The following is a 23,085-nucleotide window of genomic DNA, read 5'->3' on the forward strand; positions in this document are numbered from 1 at the left end:
AGCCCTGAAGAGCTAGAGCTTACCTCCCCGTGCTTGCTCTAACCCTGTTTTGAGGGGAGGCTTCATAGGTTGGTTTGCCACCATGGTGCTGCTGGGATCAGGTGTGATCCCAAGGGTTCACATGTGCACAAAACCGGGCAGGGCTCTCTTAGCCCAGTTTTGTACGTACGTGTGAATAGCCTCTAAGGCTACAATCTTATTCAGACCTACCTGGGAGTAAGTTTCATAGAATAAAGTGGGACTTAAGTCCAAGTAAACATGCATAGGATTGGGCACGTACATCAGAGAAGAAAGCTCTTTCTGAAGACTGCTGTGCATTTGCAAAACCCTGTGTATCAAAGTTGCTTGCATTCACTCTGACTTGGACCTTACAGTTAATGCAAACCTGTATGAGGTACATGAAGCATTCCATTATTCTGTTTGATAGATATATACCAATTGTATCCTGAGGAACTGGACAATGAATGGGGATTTGAACTTGGGTCTCCCCGAGTCCTAGTCCAGCACTCTAACCACTACACCACGCTGGCTGGTGTAAGGGGCACTGTTTGGCCTCTCTCTAACCTAACCAATAGGTTAGATCCAGGGAGCAATAGGCAACTCCTGTCCCTTGGCTTTATCCTGGACGGTACAGCAATGTTCCATCTTATCCCCAGTACTCTTTAACATCTGTATTCAGACGCTGAGAGAGATTATACAGCAGTTTGGAATGCAGTGTCCTTACTATGTAATTTTTCCATGTTCAACAAATCCAGGGGCAACAGCTGAGTCCCTGAATGAATGTCTGAGTGCAGTTATGGGCTAGATTATGCTTAACAAGCCAAGGCACAATCCTTTCAAGGTTATGTGGGTGAGTCAGGCTAATTTGGAGCGGTGTCAGTTTTACCAGTTCTGGGCAGGGTTTATCTTCCCCTTAAAGGACAAAGTGTGAGGTCTGGGGATTCTTCTAAATGCTGGTTAGATGCTAGATTTGGTGATAGCATTGGCCAAGAGTGTTTTTTGCTACCTTTGGCTGGTACGCTGGCTGCACTACTCTCTGACAAGGATTTGACCTCAGTCATCCATGCCTTGATAAACTTTGCATATTGTGTACCATCACACATTCTACAAGTGCCTTTGAAAGATGGTTTAGAAGCAGCCAGTGCAGGAAAGGTATTTCTCCTATTTTGACTCAGCTGCACTGGCTCCCTCTATGTTTCTGGACCCAATTAACAATGCTGGTGATTACCTACAAAGCCCTAGACCAGTGGTTCCTAACCTGGGTTCCTCCAGATGTTGCTGAACGACAATTCCCGGCATCCCCAGGCACAATAAATAGCAGCTGGGGATGGTTTTGCAACATTTTGTAGTTTTGCAACATTTGGAAGAACCCAAGTTGGGAACCACAGCCCAAGACAGTCTGGGACCCGTGTACCTTTGAGAGTGCCTCCCTCCATGTGGTCCTCCCTACTTCCTGAAATCTGTAGGGTAAGCACTGTTCTTCATAGTCGTTGAGGCAAAGACTATGAGTGTTCCAGAGCTGCACTTTGTGGTGGTGCTCATGTTTTGGAATACAATCCCATTGGAAACACATTTAGCCAACTCTCTGGTGGTGCTTCACTGACTGGTCAAATCCTGGCTCTTTGGGAATGATGGTGCCAACTTAATTTTGTAGCCATTGTTTTTATTACTGGCAACATTGTGCTGCAACACCATACTATGCTTTCTTATCTAACCCATTGCTTGATTGCCAATGATATACCTTTTTCCCCCCAAGGGACTAAAAGAAGAAAATGAGAAGCAGGGAACTTTCTTAGGCCAGTTTGTTTATGACATTGAAGGAGATTTCATTCAAACTTTCCAACTGAAGGTATGTTGAGCATGATGGAGAGTTGCTACAAAATGTCAATTGCTATTGTTGACCAAGCAGAATAAGTAAAGTTTGTTAATCCATTTAGTCAGAATGCCTTTATAATCCATATGATTTCTCAAGGCAAACATCACAAGAATGCTGAAATCTATTTTTAGAAGAGTGGATATGAGATGTTCCTATGTCAGGGAAAACTAAATTGATGAGTAACTCAGTTTAATTGCACTACTTGAGCAACGACAAGACTACGTTATACACTGCTTTAATTAAAAAATTAAATGTTTTCTCCCTTTTTCTTTCAGAGTGAATTTTCTGAATTTATGGGCTACATAAAACTCAAAGTGCTAAAGAACTGGGGCCACCCAAACTACACCTGCATTTATCGCTTCAGGGTACATGGAGATATTTCCTACTAGATGCTGTATGGATGAAGCCTGTTTTCACAAGAGCAGGGTCACAAAGTATGACAAACTGATGTGAATTTGTTGTCCTTCAATTAAAAGGAAGCATGTACAGTAATAACAAAAAGCTTGTGGAAACTTGTTTTTATTCTTGACTTTCATTGCTGTGGGATAGGAAATAAGATTCTGCTATACACAAAATCTTGAACTATACACTGCTGATCAATGGAGGATGGAAAATGTACTGTATAAGAAATGGTACTACATTGCACCACTTAAAATTTGAGGTAAAACCTGCTGCCTGAACCTTTAATTTATTAGCAGTGTCATCATATCATCTTTAGTTGTTAAATACAAAGCTATAATAGACATGGATTAAAATCATTGAAGCACATCTAAATTGTAATAAACAAAATAGCTGGAGGACCTCAATGTTCACTTTGAGACCAATTTGTTGGGGGCAGCTCAGGAGTTCATAGTGACCATGATGACTATGGACCTATCCCAGGTGGTCTCAGGACCTAACACATATTGCTGCTCATACACTTGATCTGGTCTTTCACTCTGAACAGGGTGGTGTTCTGTGGGTGGAGACGCCTGTGATTCCCCATTGTCATGAATGGACCACCATCTGGTTAAGGTTGGACTCACCCCACCTCCGCAGGGGCAGAGGGCCCATTAGGATGATCCGCCCGAGAAGGTTACTGGATCCAATAGGATTACGAGAAGCCTTGGAGGAATTTAGTGTTGGCCCTGCTGGTGACCCTGTTGACACTCTGGTGGAGACTGGAATAATCAGCTCACCAGGGCAGTGAACATGATTGCTCCTAAGCGTCCTCTCCGACCCACTTTGCAATTGGCCCCTTGGTATGTGGAAGAACTACGGGGGCTGAAGCGGCGAGGTAGACGACTATAGCGCAAGTGGAAGAAGACTCGAATCTGACATTATTACATAGCGAGCATTTGAAGATCTATGCTCAGGCGATATGTGTGGCAAAGAAGCTCTTCTTTTCCTTCCATATCACGTCCGCAAGTTCATGTCTGGCAGAGTAGTTCAGGGTCGTGAAGGGGCTAATGTGTGCCCCTTCCCCCTTGAATCAGTACTTAGAACCAACAATTAGCCGCTGTGACGTTTTAAATGAGTTCTTTGTGGACAAAATCTCTCATATTCGGGCTGACTTGGATTCAAACTCCACAATTGTTACAGAGTCTGATGCTGAGGTGTCCAGCAGCTCCTCTTATGTGATGACCCTGGATCAGTTTCAGTTCTTGACTCCTGAGGATGTGGACAAGTTGGAATGGTGCAGCTTACCACTTGCCCTCTTGATCCTTGCCCGACATAGCTTATACTATCTGGCAGGGAGGCTGTGGTAGAGGGCCTGGTAGAGATTTTAAATTCTTCTCTGAGGGAGGGCAGGATGCCTCCTTGTCTTAAGGAGGCAATCATTAAACTGCTTCTGAAGAAACCTGCCTTGAATCCCTCAGAGTTAAATAATTACAGGCCTGACTCCAACCTTCCATGGCTGGGCAAAGTGATTGAGAAGGTGGTGGCCTCCCAGCTCCAGGCAGTCTTGGAGAAAACTGATTATCTAAACCCATTTCAAACTGGCTTTCGGGTGGGCTATGGGGTGGAGACTGCCTTGGTTGGCCTGATGGATGATCTCCAATTGGGAATTGACAGAGGGAGTGTGACTCTGTTGGTCCTTTTGGATCTCTCAGCGGCTTTCGATATTATTGATCATAGTATCCTTTTGGAACGTCTGAGGGGATTGGGGGTGGGAGGCACTGCTTTGTGGTAGTTCCACTCCCACCTCACAGGCAGTTTCCAGATGGTGTCTCTTGGAGATTGTTGTTCTTCAAAATCTGAACTTTTGTATGGTGTCCCTGAGGGCTCTGTATTGTCTCTGATGTTGTTTAACATCTACATGAAACCGCTGGGAGAGATCATCAGGGGATTTGATGCAGGGTGTTAATATGCTGATGGCACCCAAATCTATTTCTCCATGTCAACCTCATCAGGAAAAGGCATAACCTCCCTAAATGCCTGCCTGGAGGCAGTAATGGGCTGGATGAGGGATAACAAACTGAGGCTGAATCCAGATAAGAAGGAGGTACTTATTGTGCGGGGTCAAAACCCGGGAGACTATTTTGATCTGCCGGTTCTCAATGAGGTCACACTCCCCTGGAAGGAACAGGTGCGCAGTCTGGGGGTGCTTCTGGATCCAAACCTCTCCTTGGTGTCTCAGAGGTGCTTTTATTCAGCTTCGGCTGACATGCCAGCTGCATCCATTTCTTGAGATGAACAACCTCAAAACAGTGGTACATCAGCTGGTAACCTCTAGACTGGATTACTGCAATGCACTCTATGTGGGGCTGCCTTTGTACATAGTATGGAAACTGCAGTTGGTCTCTGGGTCATCTAGGAGAGACCATATTAATCCTGTGTTGAAGGAATTGCACTGGCTGCCGATACGTTTCCTGGCAAAATCCAATGTGCTGGTCATTACGTATAAAGCCCTAAACAGCTTAGGCCCTGGATTTTTAAGAGAATGTCTTCGTCGCCATGAGCCCCTCCGCCTCTTAAGATCATCTGGAGAGGTTCACCTGTGGCTGCCGCCAACTCATCTGGCGGCTACTTGGGAACGAGCCTTTTGTTGCAGCCCCTGGACTTTGGAATGCGCTTCTTGTTGAAATAAGAGCCTCCCCAGCTCTGGCAACTTTTAAAAAGGCACTGAAGACACATTTATTCACCCAGGCTTTTAATTAGATTAATAGTTTTAAATAATTTTAATACTGGATTTTAAATGTTTTTAAACTTTTAAATGATTTTAATGGTTAACTGATTTAATGTTTTAAATGATTTTAATTGTAAACCACCCAGAGACGAAAGTTATGGGCAGTATAGACATATTTTAAATAATAGTAGTAGTCATAGTAATAGTAATAGCACAAAAATATACAAATTATTAAATCAATTGTTTCATTTAGTACTGTGAGGGCTTGGCTGCAGAAGGCCAAGTGGTAAAGTAGTGGTAAACATCTTAAAATATTTCACCGATAATGATCGCTTCAAACATTTCCCTCATTATAGTTTCCAACCGTTACGTGACCTAGTTACAGAATACTGTCGCGCATAGCTATATTTTATGCTGAAATGTTTGTATTCCTCAAGTGTCTTAGGCATTTAAAACAGCTTTTAAGAGTCAATTATTTATATAGGCCTCAATAGGCAAAGGGAGGAACGGGTTCAATCAGTTTCCCCTCTGCTGGGAGCTTTCCCTTAGAAGTGTCTAAACAGGTGGGCAAACACGTGTGCATGAGAAGCTCACAATAACGCCACGTTACCCGTCCTTACCCGAGTGTTTGGGTGAGAATTCACGTGAAGTGCTTTGCAGAAACGGGAGGATTCAAAGGTAGCAACATCGCTCTGACTACGGCAGACTACCTTACCCATCCCACCACCCGACTTTCTCTACCGAATGATAAGCCGCGGCGCCGCAGGAAGCAAAGAGGCACGAACAGCGCAGCCGAGCCTGCAGGAGCCGGAGTAGTCTCCGGAAGTGACGCGTGGCCAGTGTTGTTGCTGTCGTCGTTCTCTTAGAGATAAGTCAGTCCCATCATAACCGTAGGAACATTCCGCGATTCTCAGATTCGCCAAGCCGGTGATCCAGCTGCAGTGACACAATCAGTTCAACACTGAATCTCCTGGGGGTAACAGACTCCAAGTAAAAGGCCACCACATGGAGACGAGGAGTAGAGTCCTTTGTTTAGGGGTTTGTTTGTTTTTAATAAGCGCATGCTGCCGCCTGTGGTTGCATTCAAATAGAAACCGGAAGTGTTGGGAAGCCTGTGATGCGTGCGTAGCTCCGCTTGGTCGTTTATTACCTTCTCTGCCTGATGCGAGCTGGAAAGAATCGGCTTCAGTGGCGACTGTGTGAATTTGTTATCGGCCCTGGAGGAACCTGCATTATGCGGTTTAGAGCGAAAATCGTGGACATTGGATGCTTAAACCATTTCACGCGTGAGCATGGCTTGTGGGAAGGCCTTTCTAAGCGGGGGGGGGGGAGAGAAAGAAAGGGATAAAGAGTGAAATAAAGAAGGTTAAATATTGTGTCCCCCGCCCGGTTGGTGCTTTTAGCAGCTGCGTGCCTTTCCAAATATTTAACAGGGTTAAATATCACTTCTAGTAGGAAAAAGCTTAAAGCTTTTCTGCTAAATTTCTGCCTGGCTGGCATATATATGAAATAGATAGCAATAAGTGGGGAAACAAAGTTGGTGACTCTTGGAATGAAACAAAGTTTTTTGAAAGACAATAATTTTATTTCCACTTCATACTTCTGTGCAACTTAGGCTTGGGCTACATATCCACCATTGAATGAAATAGTAGAGTCCTGCGGTGGAAGAATGGATTGTACCACTTCAGAATTCCCAAAACACCACTCTGTGCAAGTAGAAAATGAGCACACCAGGAAGTGGGCTGACCCAGAACCCTTCTACTTGATATGCTAGTTTGTTGCTGGTGGGGAGTTTTTACACACATACATCAATCTTTACATTCAAAAGTGACACCCCTGCTCATTCATTTTACCACCACAAGTGTCAACCATCTCAAAACTTCAGTTTCCCACAAAGGGCAAGTTAGAGACAAGAACTGTCTGTGTTTAGAGGGAAACGTGTCATTCATTAAGTATGAAAAAGAAATAAAATGTGTAACAACCTATGACTGCTACCCAAAGTAATCCTGGGTCCTTTAAAAAAATTGTTGTAACAAGTGATTGTGGTTTTATTTTATTTTTAAGCTATTGTTTCAAATACTCTTATTTTGCTAAAGTATTCTAGATAGGTTTTATAAAGGGGGAAGCTAAAGCAATTTTGCTTCTTTAAAGGGATCGTCGTCAAGGTGCAGTATCTTGCACTGCTCAAAGGCACAGCACTCACTAAATGCCTCCATTTCTACTATATACAGTCATCCCTCGCCAACCATGGACTTCCCATCTGTGGTTTTAAGTATCCACGACTGGGAGTTTGTGGTCGGTCTCAATGCATCTCACATATATACGATTTCCCACTCCTCTCTGCCCCCAACCAGCTTGAGGCTCACATCCAGGGCCCCCTTATCCCCACCAAGCACCTCTTCCCTCCCCCTTTTTCATATGCACCCATCACCCCAAACCTCTCACTGGCTTCCTTCCGTTCCTTTCCTCTTAGGTGCCATCACATGCTTCTCCACACACATTTCCCTCCATTCTCCATTTCCCCCATCACCTGTCCCACCTCCATTTGCTGGTCAATGACCGAATAAACTTATAACTCTGTCCCACCTCCGCACACCATTTTCTCTGCTCTCTATTTCCCTCTTCCTCTGCCCCTCCTCTGCTCGCCATTTCTCTCCGCTCTCCATTTCCCTCCACAGCCATTTCTGTCTGCATGCCAGCGGGTGCCTACAGTTGAGTTGAGGCAGCTCCCTCCCTGGACCTCTCACCTCCTCTGGTCTCTGTTTACAATACAGTACTGTGAGTGACTTCAAATTCTCCCTCCCCTGTTTCTGGGGTACTTTGGGGACCATGGTTCCCCTAACCCTCTCACTTCTATTTATTCCTATTGCTCACCAATCATGAATTTGCCAACCACAGGATTTTTTTGAGAACGCAACCCTTGCAGTTGGTGAGGGATGGCTGTATTGTATTTTTTAAAATTTTCTATTGTAATTTGTTTGGGGGTTTTTTGTGTTGTGAGCTACCCAGAAAACAATTTGTTATGGGGCAGCTCACAAAGTTTATTATTATTGTTAAAATGTAAAATATTGTCTGTAGGTGTGATAAACACAATTGCCAAGCTAGCCAAGACCTGTACCCTACGCCTTACAGTGGACAAACTTTACTTCATCCTCAGTGACAAAGTGGCAAATGGAGGTGTTAGCATGTGGGGTGAGCTCAATCAGGTAAGAACCAGAGGAGAAAGGAGGTGATCTGAAAATAGCAATCAATGGCATTACTTGATTTTAAGATGAAGCTTTCAATAACACCAGTACTATCCCCATGTTTCAGATAAGCGGGGTGAAGAGAATAATGGATTGTCTTAAGTGTGGAACGATACATTTCATCTCCAGCATGTCTCGGAACACCAGCTGCACTTTCTCCTTTACAAAGCAGTATCTGTATCTGTATCAGCTTTGCATGGAAGAAACAGCAGGGGCTTTAAATTTTCCCTGCCAACCACCTTTCTCTTTCAGACTTCTCCATGGAGAGTCAAGATCTCCGTTTGTAACAGAAACACAGATCTGGAATTTGCTAATCCCTGCTGGGGCATAGCTGTGAGGGACAAGTGGCATGTATGTTACTTTTTAAAAAGACAAAGAAACCAATTTCCCCTTTTCTCTCCCGATGTCCATCACAAAGTCCAGTAATTTTGTCAAGTTTCTATTGTTTGACTGTTAAAGTTCTGGGTGATTCTTAGATCCAAAAAACCCTTGTCAAGTTCTGCCTGGAAAGGATACTTTTTACCACTGAGTTTTGGCCCCCTCTGTTGCTCACACTCCTGGCCACTGTGCTGCACCAATATAAAATGTGAATTGGCCCCAAGAATTGTAATGTTGCTGCCAGACTTCCAAACCACACAGAATTATTGGATGAGAATAGGGTGTTCAGGGGGGAAATGAAACACAGGTAATGGTGATAACCACTAATACTTGTTAATGATACCGGCTTCTTCTTCCTCTTCACTGGTGGAATTCACTTTTCAGAGCAAAGGAGGAATGTGAACCATAGATACTGGGTTTTGAACTAAGTCCTAAATCACTTGCATTAAATGATAGCAGCACCATCATTTTGCACCTATTTTGTTGTTTTAGGGAAACTTTTTTGATGAGTTCCAAATGGAAGGAGTATCTGCAGAAATCAATGAAATTTATTTAGAGCTGGCACCTGAAAACCTCTCCAGAGCCTTAAAAACAGCCCAGAATGCCAAGGCAGTGAAAATAAAGTTGACTAACAAGCACTGCCCCTGCCTTACAGTAGCTGTGGATTTGGTGAGTAGAACTGTACCCTAAGTGACCTCGCATCCGTGACCTAATATTCTGTGGTCCTCTCTTTGAAGTGTACTGCTAGTATTTCCAACTCTTTATGAAAGTTCATTCAACAATAACTTTTTTCTTAAAGGTACTGCAGACTCTCTTAGAATTATAGTTATTGTCTCTTAAGCTGTGTAGTGGATCATAAAACCCAGTATGGTCATAACCTTGACCACCATCACCATTTTAAGAGCCCTTGCATTATTTCCTCTCCACCACCACCACTACTCCTACCACCTTCTTATTCCCAAAGGGCTTTCCACTAGTTTCCTTAGACTTCAATTTCTCCAGAGTGACCCAGCTTTAAGTGTTCTATAAGCACTGGAGAAATGTGTAACTAGTTCTGTGTAGCCTTCACTGGAGCAGCTCCAGGGATACTGCAGTGTATTCCTGGAGGTAATGAGCCTAGGCAGCTCCAGGAATACTGCAGTGTTCCTAGAGGTAATTTCTGACTGAGCCTGTCCAGGGGCTAACACATCACATCTTGCTAGTGATTTGGATTAATTAGCAGGTTTTGCACTTTTGTTTTAGCTGTTGAGCTCATTCAAACCACATCTGATTTGTCATGTCCAAAGACAAAGATATTGTTTTCCTCGCACTGTCATGTACTAAGCCTCCCTGCGTGTAATAATTTACAAATGCCTGAGCCCACTAGATGGAGTTCTTTAGTGAGGCACAAACAGTTGCCATTAACACACAAGTTGATTCCTAACTTAGCATACATTTGTGTGTTGTTGGGGCCAGAAGACAGAATGCAAGCTCCACTGCGCCAATCAGTAAAATGTGGGAAGTTTAGAATTCCACTACTTTTGTTGGTATTTCTCAGAGCCAGTGGGCATCATGTGTACACTGCTGCAGACTTGTTATTTATTTGAGGCCTTTAATGATAGGGAAACCAGGCATTGAGATAAGAGTTCTTTCTTCCTCCTTCCCTTTACTCCACTGACATCCACTCTATTTGAAACTTCAGTAATATATATAGCAGCAATATATCTTCTAGCCCAAAGTGTATTTAGTCAATTGGATGACAGACATACAAAGGAAGTTCATATATTTTCCTAGGAGCAAAGTGGCAGGTACAGTAGTAGAGGTTAGGGGTGTGTATGAACCGTGGTTTGAGCATCTGCGGGGAGCAGGAACTTTTAAGAAAGAGGAAAGCAGTTCCTTACCTGTTCACTGCCACCCCATGCAGCTTCCCTCTGGGGCAGCACATGTCCCAAGTACCCCTGCACGGCACCAGCACACACATGGTGTCCATGCCAGTGTTCCCTCTAAGATGTGTGCACACTCACATGCTTTGATATCCACTCAGTTAATTTTGGATCCCGCTCAGTTTGAATCGAGAAGGCCCTATTCTGAATGCACATGTGCACACACTGCCTTTATACTGCCACCCAGAAGAAAACTCATTCTGCATATTGATGAGAAAAATTAGAGAAAACACGTGTGTGGATGCCATGTGCATGCTGGCACCATGCGGGGGTACTTGGGATGTACGCCGCCTCAGCAAGTAGCTGCAGAGGGCAGGAAAGGACCTGTTCTCCTCTTTCTTAAAGCTCCCATTCCCAAAAGGTGCTCAAACCATGGTTTGGACCCTAGTAGAGATCACAACCGTTAGAGATCACAACTTCCCAATTCCTCATCTTGTATTTTGGTTTACAAGTTCTTTTTAACATTTATCTTTCTAGCCTTCCTTGTCAAGTAGTAGCCGTGTTGTGACTCATGATATTCCTGTGGTGGTGATCCCAAGAAAGCTGTGGAGTGACTTCAGAGAGCCAATTGTGCCAGATTTTGATGTAAGTTACTTTTAATTTCCACTGGATTAAAGTGCCATTCTTTAAAGACCATTCCACATGCTTTCAAGTTTAAACAATTAAGAGGCAGTAATTCCAGTGGGATTTTTTTTCTTTCAAAATATAGTTCTATATTTAGAAATATAGTGTTGGCTGCTTTTGCGAAACCTGTGTTCAGTTGACATATTCAAATAAATATATTTTATTGGATTTCCTGATCAGCCAACAGGAAGTAAGGTCCCATAACTCATCAGAAGTATCATGTTAAACTGCTTATTAGCATCACCAAACTGTTGGGGTGCTGTTCTCTTCACTAGGCAATTATAGCCTCATCCTAACCAATTATGCAAAGTTGGCTTTGACTTAAATATATATAGAGAGGGAGAGACAAATGGGAACCCACAGCAAAATGTTGCAGTGTATCCCCAGTCTCTAACAGAAACCTGTAGCATTTTGATGGGCTTGTTGAAGCTGGGAGAAAGTTTCAGGGGGAAAATTTTTAAATGTCCTTTTCATCCTCTTGAAATATTCTCTGTGCTGTGTGACACTAAAGGACTTGGGTTTGAGGCTGGCTACCACCTTAAGTGTCGCAGTGGGGAAATGCTTGACTAACAAGCAGAATGTTGCTGGTTTGAATCCCCGCTGGTACTATATCAGTCAGCAGCGATATAGGAAGATGCTGAAAGGCATCATCTCATACTGTGCGGGGGGAGGCAATGGTAAACCCCTCCTGTATACTACCAAAGAAAACGACAGGGTTCTGTGGGCACCAGGAGTTGAAATCAACTTGATGGCACACTTTACCTTTACCAGCCGTGAACCGGAGTGCTTTATTGCTATATATCCCACAGCAGCAAAAATTAGCAGTTCCTATTTTATAGATGTGCTTCTCCATAGAGTCAAGTGGCATCTTGCAAAGATGTTAAAGTTTATGCTAGAGGTTATTGCCCAACAATATTGCTGGATATGCATGCTCATTTACACAGCTTATCTGATTTTATAGGTCAGCATTTATTTACCAGTTCTGAAGACCATGAAAAGTGTTGTGGAGAGAATGAAGAACCTCAGCAACTCTATAGTGAGTCATTATGTTCTTTAGTTTTTTGAGGGTGAGGAGGGAATTGGCCACATCTCTTTGTGTGGTGGTCTATTTGATCACCATTGGTCTCACTTGATACTTTGAGCTTAAGGAATTCCTATAATGGTAAAACAGGACCACTCTCTGGGCACACAGGCAGGCAATTGGAACCACTTTAGAGCATATATACTCTCTCCCTTAAAGGTACAATGGCCAACTGGTGCATGTGGGCCTTGCCAAAATCTTTTCCACCATTCCCAGCCTTCAACTACTGGGAAGCCTAAGTTAGTAATGACTAAGTCCCATTGAAATTAATGGACTTTAGTTAGACAGACTAACTTACTTCATTTGTTTCAATGGTGCTTATCCATGACTAACTTAGTCTGGATCCTGCCCATTATCTGGAAAATAGAATGGCCATGGAGAATATCAGTTGGTTGTCCCTACCTTAAATTGACCTTGTAGACATGTTGTTTCCATTTCCCTTAGCATGTTAAAGTTGCAATCCTAAAGATGTTGACTAGGAAGTAAGCCCCATTGAAGACAGTGGAACTTCTGAACAAACATGCTTGGATTCTGCTGTTAGAGGTGCAAGTTTAACTAGGTGGAATGGAGTACGGGTTGCCAGCCTTTTTTACCAGATCCTGTGGTCCGATCCCATTGAAGAGTAGCTTGATCTGCAGTCATTAGCAGGTGAAGATGCTTATCTATATACTGAAAAGCTTTGCCAGCTGATTTCTACAGATCAAGCTGCTTTTAAAGGCAAAAGAACAGACAAGCCATTTCTTCCTGGTCAGTTAGTTAAGTACACTAGAGACTCTCTTGTGAATGATTCTCTCCCCAACAATGTACACTATACTTTTAACCCAAAGGAAATCTGATGATTTTCTGATTTATTTCAATGCAGTTTCCTTTATGAATTTATAGCTATGCCTGTAAGTATATTTTCAGGAACAGAACTTCAGTTGTTAGCTTTTTTCTTTTCTACATTCTCCTAAGAAAGATGTAATAAGCTGGCAGAGAACCCATAGTAGTTGTGAAATATGATTGTTTTCCGTTTTTTACAGGTCATAGAAGCAAATCGAAATGGAGAAATGAACTTGAAAATAGAAACCGATTTAGTGTCTGTTACAACTCACTTTAAAGAGCTTGGGAATCCTTCCTGGGGTAAGCATTCCTTTTTCAGAGGAGAGATACTAACAAATTCACTAATACAAAATTAACTAGATAATGACCAGAAAGATAAACACTTTCAACTGTTAGAACAATTTAAAACATGTAAATAAAGCATTGAACTGGTGGCATTCAGACAAGTAAGTTCTGAATCCTAGGAGTCAGTTAATCATGCACACAAAACATATTAACATAAAAGTAGACATTATATAAAACAAAATGTTTCAGCTTCTGGCTTCCTTGATTGCTCTGATAAGAATCAGAGGTACTTTGCTTAATTGTGTGTGTGTGTGTGTGGCAGTGCTTATAATTGTGAATGAAAACTAGGTTGTGTTTCTCTTCAGTAGTTTTCTTTTTTAACTTTAACTTTCAGTAACAAAGTGTAGATGATAATTTGCCAGACCTGTCAAATGACTGAATACTATTGTAGTTTCAAATAAAATAATGGGGCTCACCGTCTAAGAAGACACAAGGGAGCTGCATTTATATACTGCTTTTTTTGGGGGGGTGGGGGGGGAGTTCTCAATGCAGTTTACACAAGGGGGGAAAGGTGGTTTGTCTAGCAACAACCATGGGAGAAATGCTATATTGGGATGAATAGGGACAGTTGGTTTTTCCCCTGCAAAATATGAGAGTCACTACTTTAAAAGGTGCCTCTCTGCCCACTTAGCGAGGGTGATTTAAGCTATAATTTTTCAGATGTATTGTGTGTTGTCAAAATGATCTTAAATTATCAGTAGCACTTGCCTTCTTTTAAAAAACGTTTTTCCATATAAATATACAAATAATAAAGATTCATATTTATATAATTGTCTAATAGTGAATTTATAATATAGAATAAGTAAACTTTGTTAACAGATTTCACCAGACATAGAGAATAGAAGTAGCAAAGTAGATCCACACATGAAAAATAAGGACACAACATACTCCTTTTTTACAAAATCATAGGGGAAAATGAGCGTGAACAAGCATGATCCTGAAATCTATTGTTCCAGAAATTATAAACATTTCTGTATAAATGCATTATCAAATGTGTAATTATTTTGATTTCTAATATAATTGACCAGAAAGGTGAGACATCCCTAAATGTAACAAAGTTCTACTTGATTGTCAGTAAAATCCAGCAACAAACATTAGTTCCTTGCATAGCGAGCTCAGATAATGAAGGGGGCTCGAATTTACTCTGTAAGGGAGGTCAGCATTGGATACAATGATGGTTGTGCTACTGTATTATGTTTGTTTAACTATTTTTCTCTCTCTAACCTGTACTGAGTTAGTTTGTTGGTCTGTGACCTTCTCAATAAAGATTAATATATAATTATTTTGACCTCTAATATAACTGAGTTTATATAATTTGAGTTTAGTCATAACTGCCACATCCCAAACTTTATAGAACCAGTCAGCTAGAAGGGTGGAGTAGGGGTCTTTTTCTAGGATGAAGCAACAACTGGGCAGCTGTTACTAGATTACCATCTTTAAATCTGTAGTATCAACTTTTTTTCACATAATTCATAAAGTGGATTTTCAAGCAGTCTATATCCCATAATTTGCTCTGCGTAGTGGAGGAATAATTTTCACAGAGCCTTTTCCCACTTTTTAAGATCCTACCAAAAGAACAGAACAGAACTTTATTACAGTCGTAGACCAATATACAAGAAATACAAACAATGTATCGTGTAAATAAAATTTAAAAAGAGAAAAATATATAAACTACTTATGAAATGCATTGCTAAAGATCAGATAGAGTTTTGCAGATTATAAAACAAAACCTGGCCACTATATCAATAATTTTTTCATCTGGGTTAAGTAATAAAAGCTTAAAATAAAAATCATCAGAGTGTCCTAAAAACTTAGACAATAAGGGGGAGATTAATCTCAAGCAGGCTTCCTTAAAAAAAAAATCACAATGTAAAATTGAATGTGTACTGGTCTCCACTTGGCCAGAACTGCAAGGGAAGAGGTGGGCAGGGAAAGGGATGACCTTGAACTTGCCCTCTAAAATGGCAGATGGAAGGGCATCCATTCAGGCTAATATCAATGCACATCTGAATAAGGGGATAATAATAGAATACAGATAGCCTGCTGGCTTGAGATTAAACAATTGTGCCCTGAGATAGGCGGTCTTAGTGATAGAAGCAGCTTTCTCTTGCAATCCTACATCAATGATGCTCCCCCTACCAAAAGATATAAAGGTAATCTATATGAGAGTCTCCACAATACTAAAAATTTCCATAGGCTAGATTATATATTTATTTTAATTTGTAAGGTATAAATACCATTGATGCTGTGTATTAAAGAAATGGGCCCTTAAATTTTGAAGTGAGAATCTGTCCAAAATGATGGAAAGCACTTCTCTTTTTCTAAATTTGTAGTTGTGACAGCCGCTTCAGACAGGAGCCTGTAAACCATCCCCTGAATGTACAGAAGGCTTCCAAGTAGTTGGAGCAATTGTGGGCCAACTAGAAAGACCCACCCTAGTCTTCCAAGCATCGTTGCTGCTGCCAGTGTGGGTCCAGTCCTGCCTCCTTTGGGCACCCGAGAGAAGAAACAAGAAGGTTACAGTAAAGGGAAAGCTGAGGCCATAGCTGTTACAGCCAGCCAGAGGCTTCTTTCTTCACACAGAAGCATCTGTGTGAACTGGCCCTGAGGGTTCTGGAAATCCTCTCCTACCAACTTCTGAGATCTATAAACTGCTACTGTGTGATAAAATGGATATTCCCAGTTTACTTATTGACAATTTGAGTAGCCAAGTCCTTTAGCCATAATTCCCATATACAAAGTGGAAATAGTGATGGCCATCTGTACAAGGCTATTGTGGAGAAGGGTTTTATTTCATATTGCCCACTAGCTGTCCAAACCAAGTTTCCGTGGGAGTAAGTCCCACTGATTATAGCCTGTTATAGCAATGATTTATAACCAAACACGGAAGTGCATGTCTGTAGTTAGGAGAACCATCTTTTTTTTGTGCATTTTAGTATCTGAGGATGACTGTCAAAACTCTGCCCGAGATCCTGAGAACATGGCTGCTGCACGAATTGACATTAAGAAACTCCTCCAGCTGCTTGCAGGGCAGCAAGTGAATCCCACAAAAGCACTATGCAGTAAGTGTTTCCTTGGACTTGGTCTTCCAATGAGTCATGTACTGCTCTAGGCAGCAGGTTGTAAAGAGCAAGTTTTGTAAAAGGTATACTTTGGATGGAACTGCTGTATCCTCCCTGGAAAAGCAAGTTCTGAAACATCCATGTGCAAAAGTCTTTGGACTGACATTCTGGGGCTAAACTGGACATGATGGAGGCACACTGGTGTCCCGAAACAAGACTGCTGCTGAATCCCTATGAAGAGTAGGGGTCAGTACCCAGATTGAGTCTTACCACCATCACATCTAGCTGTGCTGACCAACTAGATCCATTGCTTTCCTAGGCTTACAATAGTGGACCTTGATGCTAGCTGTGAGTCTCTGGATGTCTACTTTAATTTGAAGCAACAAGGTTATGTGGAACAATTCTGACTTTGAATGTGGAAATCTCAGACATGTATCCCCCTGATTAGTCTGGGATTGCATTTTTTTCACTGTAATACATGCCCCAGTAACTTCATGGGTTCGCTTTTGAAGAATGTTCTGATCTCAGCGGGTACAGAATGAGCAGCCAGGTCATGGCTGGAAAGAACATATCACATCTGTTCCCAAAAAAACCTCCCAGTTAGTCTCTGGGCACAATTTAGACTGCTGTTTCACCTTTTAGAAACCTTAGTGGCCTAGATAAGGGTACCTAAGGAACAACTGTTTGGGGGGGGGGGTTTAAACAATACATCCCACCCAAGAAGCTCAGGGCAGTATATGCAGTTCTCCCCTGCTTTTATCCTCACAACAACCCTTTGAGGTAGATTAAACTGAAATATGGTGACTGGCCCAAAGTCACCCAGTTTATTTCTTGGTTGAGTGGGGACTTGAACCTGGGCATTCTCATTTGTTGTCCAACACTGTAACCACTGTACCATATACACTCTCTCTTTTGCCCACCTATCTCCCTGTGGGCTCTTTGGGAAAAGTGGGAGAATACAAAAAGAGGGCTTTCATGGTGGCATCCTCTTTGAAGAACTCCTCCAATAAGCTCTTTCAGGTTCACCTTGCTCTCAATTTTCCAGTGCCTGACCAAGATGTTTCTTTGGGACAGATCTTTAATCTTGCAACTGTCTTGGTTTTAGCATAGTTGGTTTCTTCTGCTATGTTATATCTACACTATCTGTCATTGGTTTTGTATAATTGACTCTGGGTACCTATCAAATTCTTCAGTTTGGTAAGGGGAATTCTCACTATCCAAGCTGCTCAGGGACTGCAACAATGTTATGGCCAGGATTGGGTTTTCTGAGCAGTTTCCCATCTCCAAGAAACTGGTCATTGCTGAGAATTCACATAGCATGACACTATGGCCCCTGTACCATCCATTTAAAACATGGTTTGTGTTTTGCAGATATTGTAAATAAAAGACTTGTTCATTTCATCCTGCTCCATGAGGACGTTTCTCTGCAATATTTCATTCCAGCCCTTGCCTGAATTGAACGGTCATTTCAGATGCAGCTGTTCTCCATGCCAAGGCCTCTCCTGAAGATGCTGAAACAGGCACCAAATCAGGGGAAGGATTTGATTTCTATCAAATCCTTTTTGTAACTACTATAGTTTCTGTGAACAGAAGTATTTAAAGCCATATTTTCACTGTAAATAGAATTTAAGTTAAAGTGTGTTTTTAAATTGCATTATGTATTTTATTAAAGAGATCATTCTTTAAACCTTTGGTCATCCTGTTATTACATGTAGGGAAGTAAATGTTTTGTTGTAAACTTGGAAAAACATTGGCTCTTCAAACTAGTATCAGAAAATTCAGTATTAACATCATGCATGCTGATATTGCAGTGATCACTTTGGAACAGAGTAATGCCTTATGGGAGCTAAACAAGTGGTTGTGAGTGGAAAAAGAAAAAAAGGAAAGATTGTGCATTTGAGTCAGTGTTGACTCCTGGCGACCACAGAGCCATGTGGTTTTCTTGGTAGAATACAGGAGTGGTTTACCATTGCCTTGTGAGTGGAAGCATCACCGTTATCCTTTATTTGCTACATTTATATCCCACACTTACTCTAGAAAGCTTAGAGTGGTATATAAAAAGCAGCCTTATTTACTTCACATTAGCCCTGTGAGGTAGGTTGCCATATGACTCAAGAGATGAGGGGATAGACAATCTGACTGCAGTTGCCAGCCAGAGGATCAAAGACTGCTAGGAAGCTGCACCCCGCTCCCCCAAAAGAGACCACTAGCCTGGCCCCAGCCATTGGCCAGAGGACCAAGACAAATTCATGGAGGATAGAACTAACAACAGCTACTCACTGATCCAAGGGGGCATGCCCCTGAACAGCAGGAGCTAGAGAACACCAAGGGGAGGGGCAGTTGCTTACTTTCCCCCTCTTATGGGCTTCCCAGATGCACCTGGTTGGCCATTGCATGAAACAGGATGTTGGACTGGGTTGGCCTTTGGCCTGATCCAGCACACTTTTCTTGTGTTCTTAACTGCAGGCAGCCCTGCTTCTCTCTCCAAGAAATGCCTCTGTTGCAACTCTTAGTTATCCTTGATAGCAAGAGAGGACAATCTGGTCCCGGTCAATGGCTGTAAGACCAGGAATACTACACAACTGCAGCACTCTTCCCTTGCTGGTGTCCTTCCTGGGATAAACAACCTAGACCCACCCCAATTTTAAATGCCTGTTCTAAAATCCGCCTTTGTTCAACAAACTGGTCTCCTTCCCCTTACCTTTTTCCTGCACTTCTTTTTCCTTTTGTGTTTAGTCTTTTGCATTATAAACCTGAATGTGGGGCCTGCATTGTTTTGACTTATGTACACATAAGTGACATGTACACATAAGTGACAAAACTAGTGACATGGGCTGCTCTAGAAATAACAAAGAAGGATCATTGGCTAGGCTGAGAGTGAACTTGTCTGCAGCCACCATGAGCTTCATAGGGTTCAAACCCAGGTTTCCTGCATCTGAACCCAACATTACCCCACACAAAGCCTGGGAATGTTGACCATCTATAGATGTCCAAGAATTCTCCGAATACTTTGTAACTTTTTTAGTTGCCACTAGAAAAATAGCTTATTGAAACAATCAACCATTTAGATGTGAAGTGTTGCTATAAAGGTCAGGTCTTGGCCAATGTGTCTTCATCATCCAAATTAATGGCTTCCAATGTATCTGAATTGGTATATTTCCAGGGACTGGAAATTGGATATTATTTAGTCTGTGTCAGGTGATGGGTCATGGAAATGAATGCAAAATTCCTCTGGAGTACTTGTGAAATTTCTGAGCAAATACTTCATTACTTTCAGTTGTTTCTTCTCTGTCCAGAGTATGATGAATGGGTATCTTTGTGGCCTTGGACTGACAAGTATAGCTATTCTGTCAAAGTGTGGATAACATGACTGTAAAGGGACTGTGTGTGTCAAGGACATTGGTTTGTTGCCTTTTAATTATAGTGAGATGTCCATACCCTCATGCCCTCTGGCAAGCTAGGTGCCCAGACAGGGAAGTGTTACCAAAAAAAGGTGCCACACACACACCTATCTCTACCTACCCTATTTTAGGCCATGGATGGCCAATAAATACATGTAGGCAGACTGGCTAGTAATTTTGTGGTTTTGCTTGCAAAGCAGCTTGTGTACCTGTCTCCCTTCCTATGTTGACTGGGGAGACAGGGCTAGCAGCTCAAGCAAATGAAGAGAAGTCTAGGCTTGTGAATGGAAAGCATTCTGCAAACAGCATTCCCATAAGGTGCACTTTGACCCCTAGCTTCAACTTTTCATTGGCAGGCAAGATGCATCAGAATCTGGATACTTTGACAGCTGAAATACTATTCATTCTTATTTGGAGGCTTTTCCCATTAGAATCAAAGAAAGGATCTAGGCCAGTTTGTTCATTGCATGCAGCTGCCTCTCTAGAGGAGAATGAACTAAACTTCTCTCCATTGGTATCATGAATATCAGTGATGGCTGGTGGATCTTGGCACCAGGCGGGGGTGGTCGGCAGGGGGCGCTAGGCAGGTTAGGTAATGGGTGGAGCTATAGGTAGTGAGAGGTGGAGCCAATTGTGGGCAGCTGCAGAGGTGGAGCCAGGACTAGGTGAGTGCCTTAGCTACAAATCTATATTTTGTCAGTTATTGCTAACAAGTGGGATCAAAATACAGACAGACAGAGAGAGAGATCTCAACTGCTCATCAACAGAGATACAGTTGTCCCTTGCCAACTGCAAGGATTCTGTTCCTGGAAAACCTCGCAGTTGGCAAATTTGTGGTTGACAAGGCATTAAAACTAATGGGAAACAGGGTTAGGGGAATCGTAGTCACAAAGAGCCTGAAAAAAACATTTTAAAATAGAAAAAACTGCCCCCTGACTCCTGGAAAAGATCCCCAGAAATGACCACCAGACCCCCAAAATCCCCCCCAAAAAAACCCAATTTTCCAAAAGATTTCACCAAACCATGGATACTCAGGTGAGACCTGCCCCTGTTTTCCAGGCCCAGATACTAAAATCTGTGATTGGGAAAGCTGTGGTTGGCAAGGGAGAACTGTACAGAGAAATATGGAAATCATCATTTGCTTAATAGTGCTTAAGACTATAGTAGTGTATAGATTTGTATCTAACATGGCAGGATCATAACACGCACGCACACACATGAAAAGAACTTCATAAGCCACAAGTAAAGCACAGACCAGCTACAAAAGGCTGCTTCCGAGGAGAGTAAAGTGAAGGCAGAGAGACCAGGGCATCTCTTGTCTGATTATCTGAAAAATGAATACTACTAATCAGCAACATAAACAAGAAAGAATGCTAAGCCAGAGTGGTATGGTGGTTAGTGTGCTGGACTACACTGAGGAAATCCAATTTCAAATCCCCATTCAGCCATGAAACTCACTGGGTAACTCTGGGACAGTCGCTTATCTCTCAGCATAACCTGCCTCTAGGGCTTTTTGAAAGAAAAATGTAACCATGTGCACCACTTATTGCACTTATTTATATTGGTAAATAAACCAATGTAAGCCACAGGTAAAACAGAGATCAGCTACAAAAGTGAAGCACAAATGAATTCTGAAGTTACAAAAGCAGCTTTGCCTGCCTATTTCATAGGAACATAGGAAGCTGCCATATACCGAGTCAGACCATTAGTCTATCTAGCTCAATATTGTCTTCATAGACTGGCAGTGGCTTCTCCAAGGTTGCAGGCAGGAATCTCTCTCAGCCCTAACTTGGAGATGCCAGGAATGGAATTTGGAACCTTCTACTCTTCTTAGAGTGGCTCCATCCCCTGAGGGGAATATCTTAGAGTGCTCACACTTCTAGTCTCTTATTCATATGCAATCAAGGTGGACCCTGCTTAGCTAAGGGGACAAGTCATGCTTGTAACCACAAGTCCAGCTCTCCTCTCCATTTCAAAAATGCATACATAAATAATAGAAAAATCAAGGTTTTTCAATGATGCTTGCTACAGCTGTGAACCATCTCTTGTATCTTAGAGGACACCATAGGAAACAAAGATGCATGGGGACACCCACTCCTTGCTCCATACCTGTTGAACAGCTAGGCCAACTCTCCACCCGCCTTGGGTTATCCTGGGTGTCCATCCTAGCAAGCAACAGATGTTTTTAATAGCAGTCACCTCATTAATCCTTGCCTAATGAACCATAGCTGCCAGTGTACATATTAATGTTACAGATACTGGCCACAATCCAGAATAAAACCTGGTTAACTCTTTGCATAGCAAATTTATTTTTAAAATTATTTTCCTTCCAACAGAATCCATTCCTTCTCTACACCACACCTAAATAGAAAGCCACTTCTGTAATTATTTGAAAAGCAGTATGGATTCAGAAATCCATGCATATGCCCTAAAATAACTTTCTGGCTTCTTATGTCAGTTTCTTATCTAATTAGTCCAGTCTTACATTTTGCTGTTCCTTCCAATGTTTTATGGCATGTCATTTTGGGAATGGGCCAGAATGCTTTGCATACAGATGGGATCAGAGAGCAAGAGAGAGAAAGCAGAGGTTGTATTGGTCCCCTCCAAACAAACACAAACAGCAAAACACAAAACTCCCTTTCAAACAAACACAAGCCAGCAAAAGCTCAGACTTACCAACAGCAACCAGCCTACTTGCTCTCTAACCAAAATGATGACTGGCTTCATCTGAGTAACCCCCCCTGCCTCAGGACCGTCTGTTCGGCTGCCTGAGGAGTCAATCAGCTTAGTCCCTCTCTGACTGGTCTATAGCAGGCCTGCTGAACTTAGGCCCCCCAGCTGTTTTTGGACTACAACTCCCATAATTCTCCACCACAGCAGCCAATAGCCAGGAATTATGGGAATTGTAGGCCAACATCTGCAGGAGGGCCGAAGTTGAGCAGGCCTGGTCTATAGGGTGGTCTTAGGTCCATCCACATTGCAACTTTACAACTGTGCCAAAGGCTTTATTAACCTACATATATACACAGCCTGCTATCAAGTGGTTATTCTACTGAATTGCTTCTTTGATGTATTTATATTCCCATCTGCAAAGATACTCATTAAATTTCCCATCACTAGATGCTAATAATTTATCTTTCCCCTTGGGATCTGCTATGGGTTTTGAGGAAAAGGTTAAAATTTTGTTTAAAATCACTCACCATGCCCTACCACACAACCC

At 42.2% G+C, this 23,085-nt stretch overlaps 2 protein-coding genes across 7 annotated transcripts in view; both read left to right on the top strand.

The window, feature by feature from the left end:
- The window catches only part of SUN3 (Sad1 and UNC84 domain containing 3), a 42,201-nt gene extending 39,824 nt beyond the window's left edge, over positions 1-2,377 (top strand). For all 6 annotated transcript variants that reach the window (XM_053260254.1, XM_053260255.1, XM_053260252.1 and 3 more), the window contains 2 exons: positions 1,757-1,849; positions 2,152-2,377. In XM_053260254.1, the coding sequence (XP_053116229.1) occupies positions 1,757-1,849; positions 2,152-2,265 (207 nt within the window). In that variant the 3' untranslated portion in view covers positions 2,266-2,377. The remainder of the gene's footprint in view (positions 1-1,756; positions 1,850-2,151) is intronic.
- Positions 2,378-6,043: 3,666 nt separating this feature from the next.
- HUS1 (HUS1 checkpoint clamp component) lies at positions 6,044-18,151 on the top strand. The gene is made up of 8 exons (XM_053260266.1): positions 6,044-6,271; positions 8,064-8,191; positions 9,101-9,277; positions 11,008-11,115; positions 12,116-12,190; positions 13,258-13,357; positions 16,339-16,464; positions 17,836-18,151. Exons 1-8 carry the CDS (start codon positions 6,148-6,150, stop codon positions 17,916-17,918), a joined length of 921 nt encoding a protein of 306 aa, XP_053116241.1. The 5' UTR covers positions 6,044-6,147; the 3' UTR covers positions 17,919-18,151.
- Positions 18,152-23,085: the final 4,934 nt, after the last annotated feature.

The sequence above is a fragment of the Hemicordylus capensis genome, chromosome 6, assembly GCF_027244095.1.
Source record: "Hemicordylus capensis ecotype Gifberg chromosome 6, rHemCap1.1.pri, whole genome shotgun sequence".
NCBI lineage: Eukaryota > Metazoa > Chordata > Lepidosauria > Squamata > Cordylidae > Hemicordylus > Hemicordylus capensis.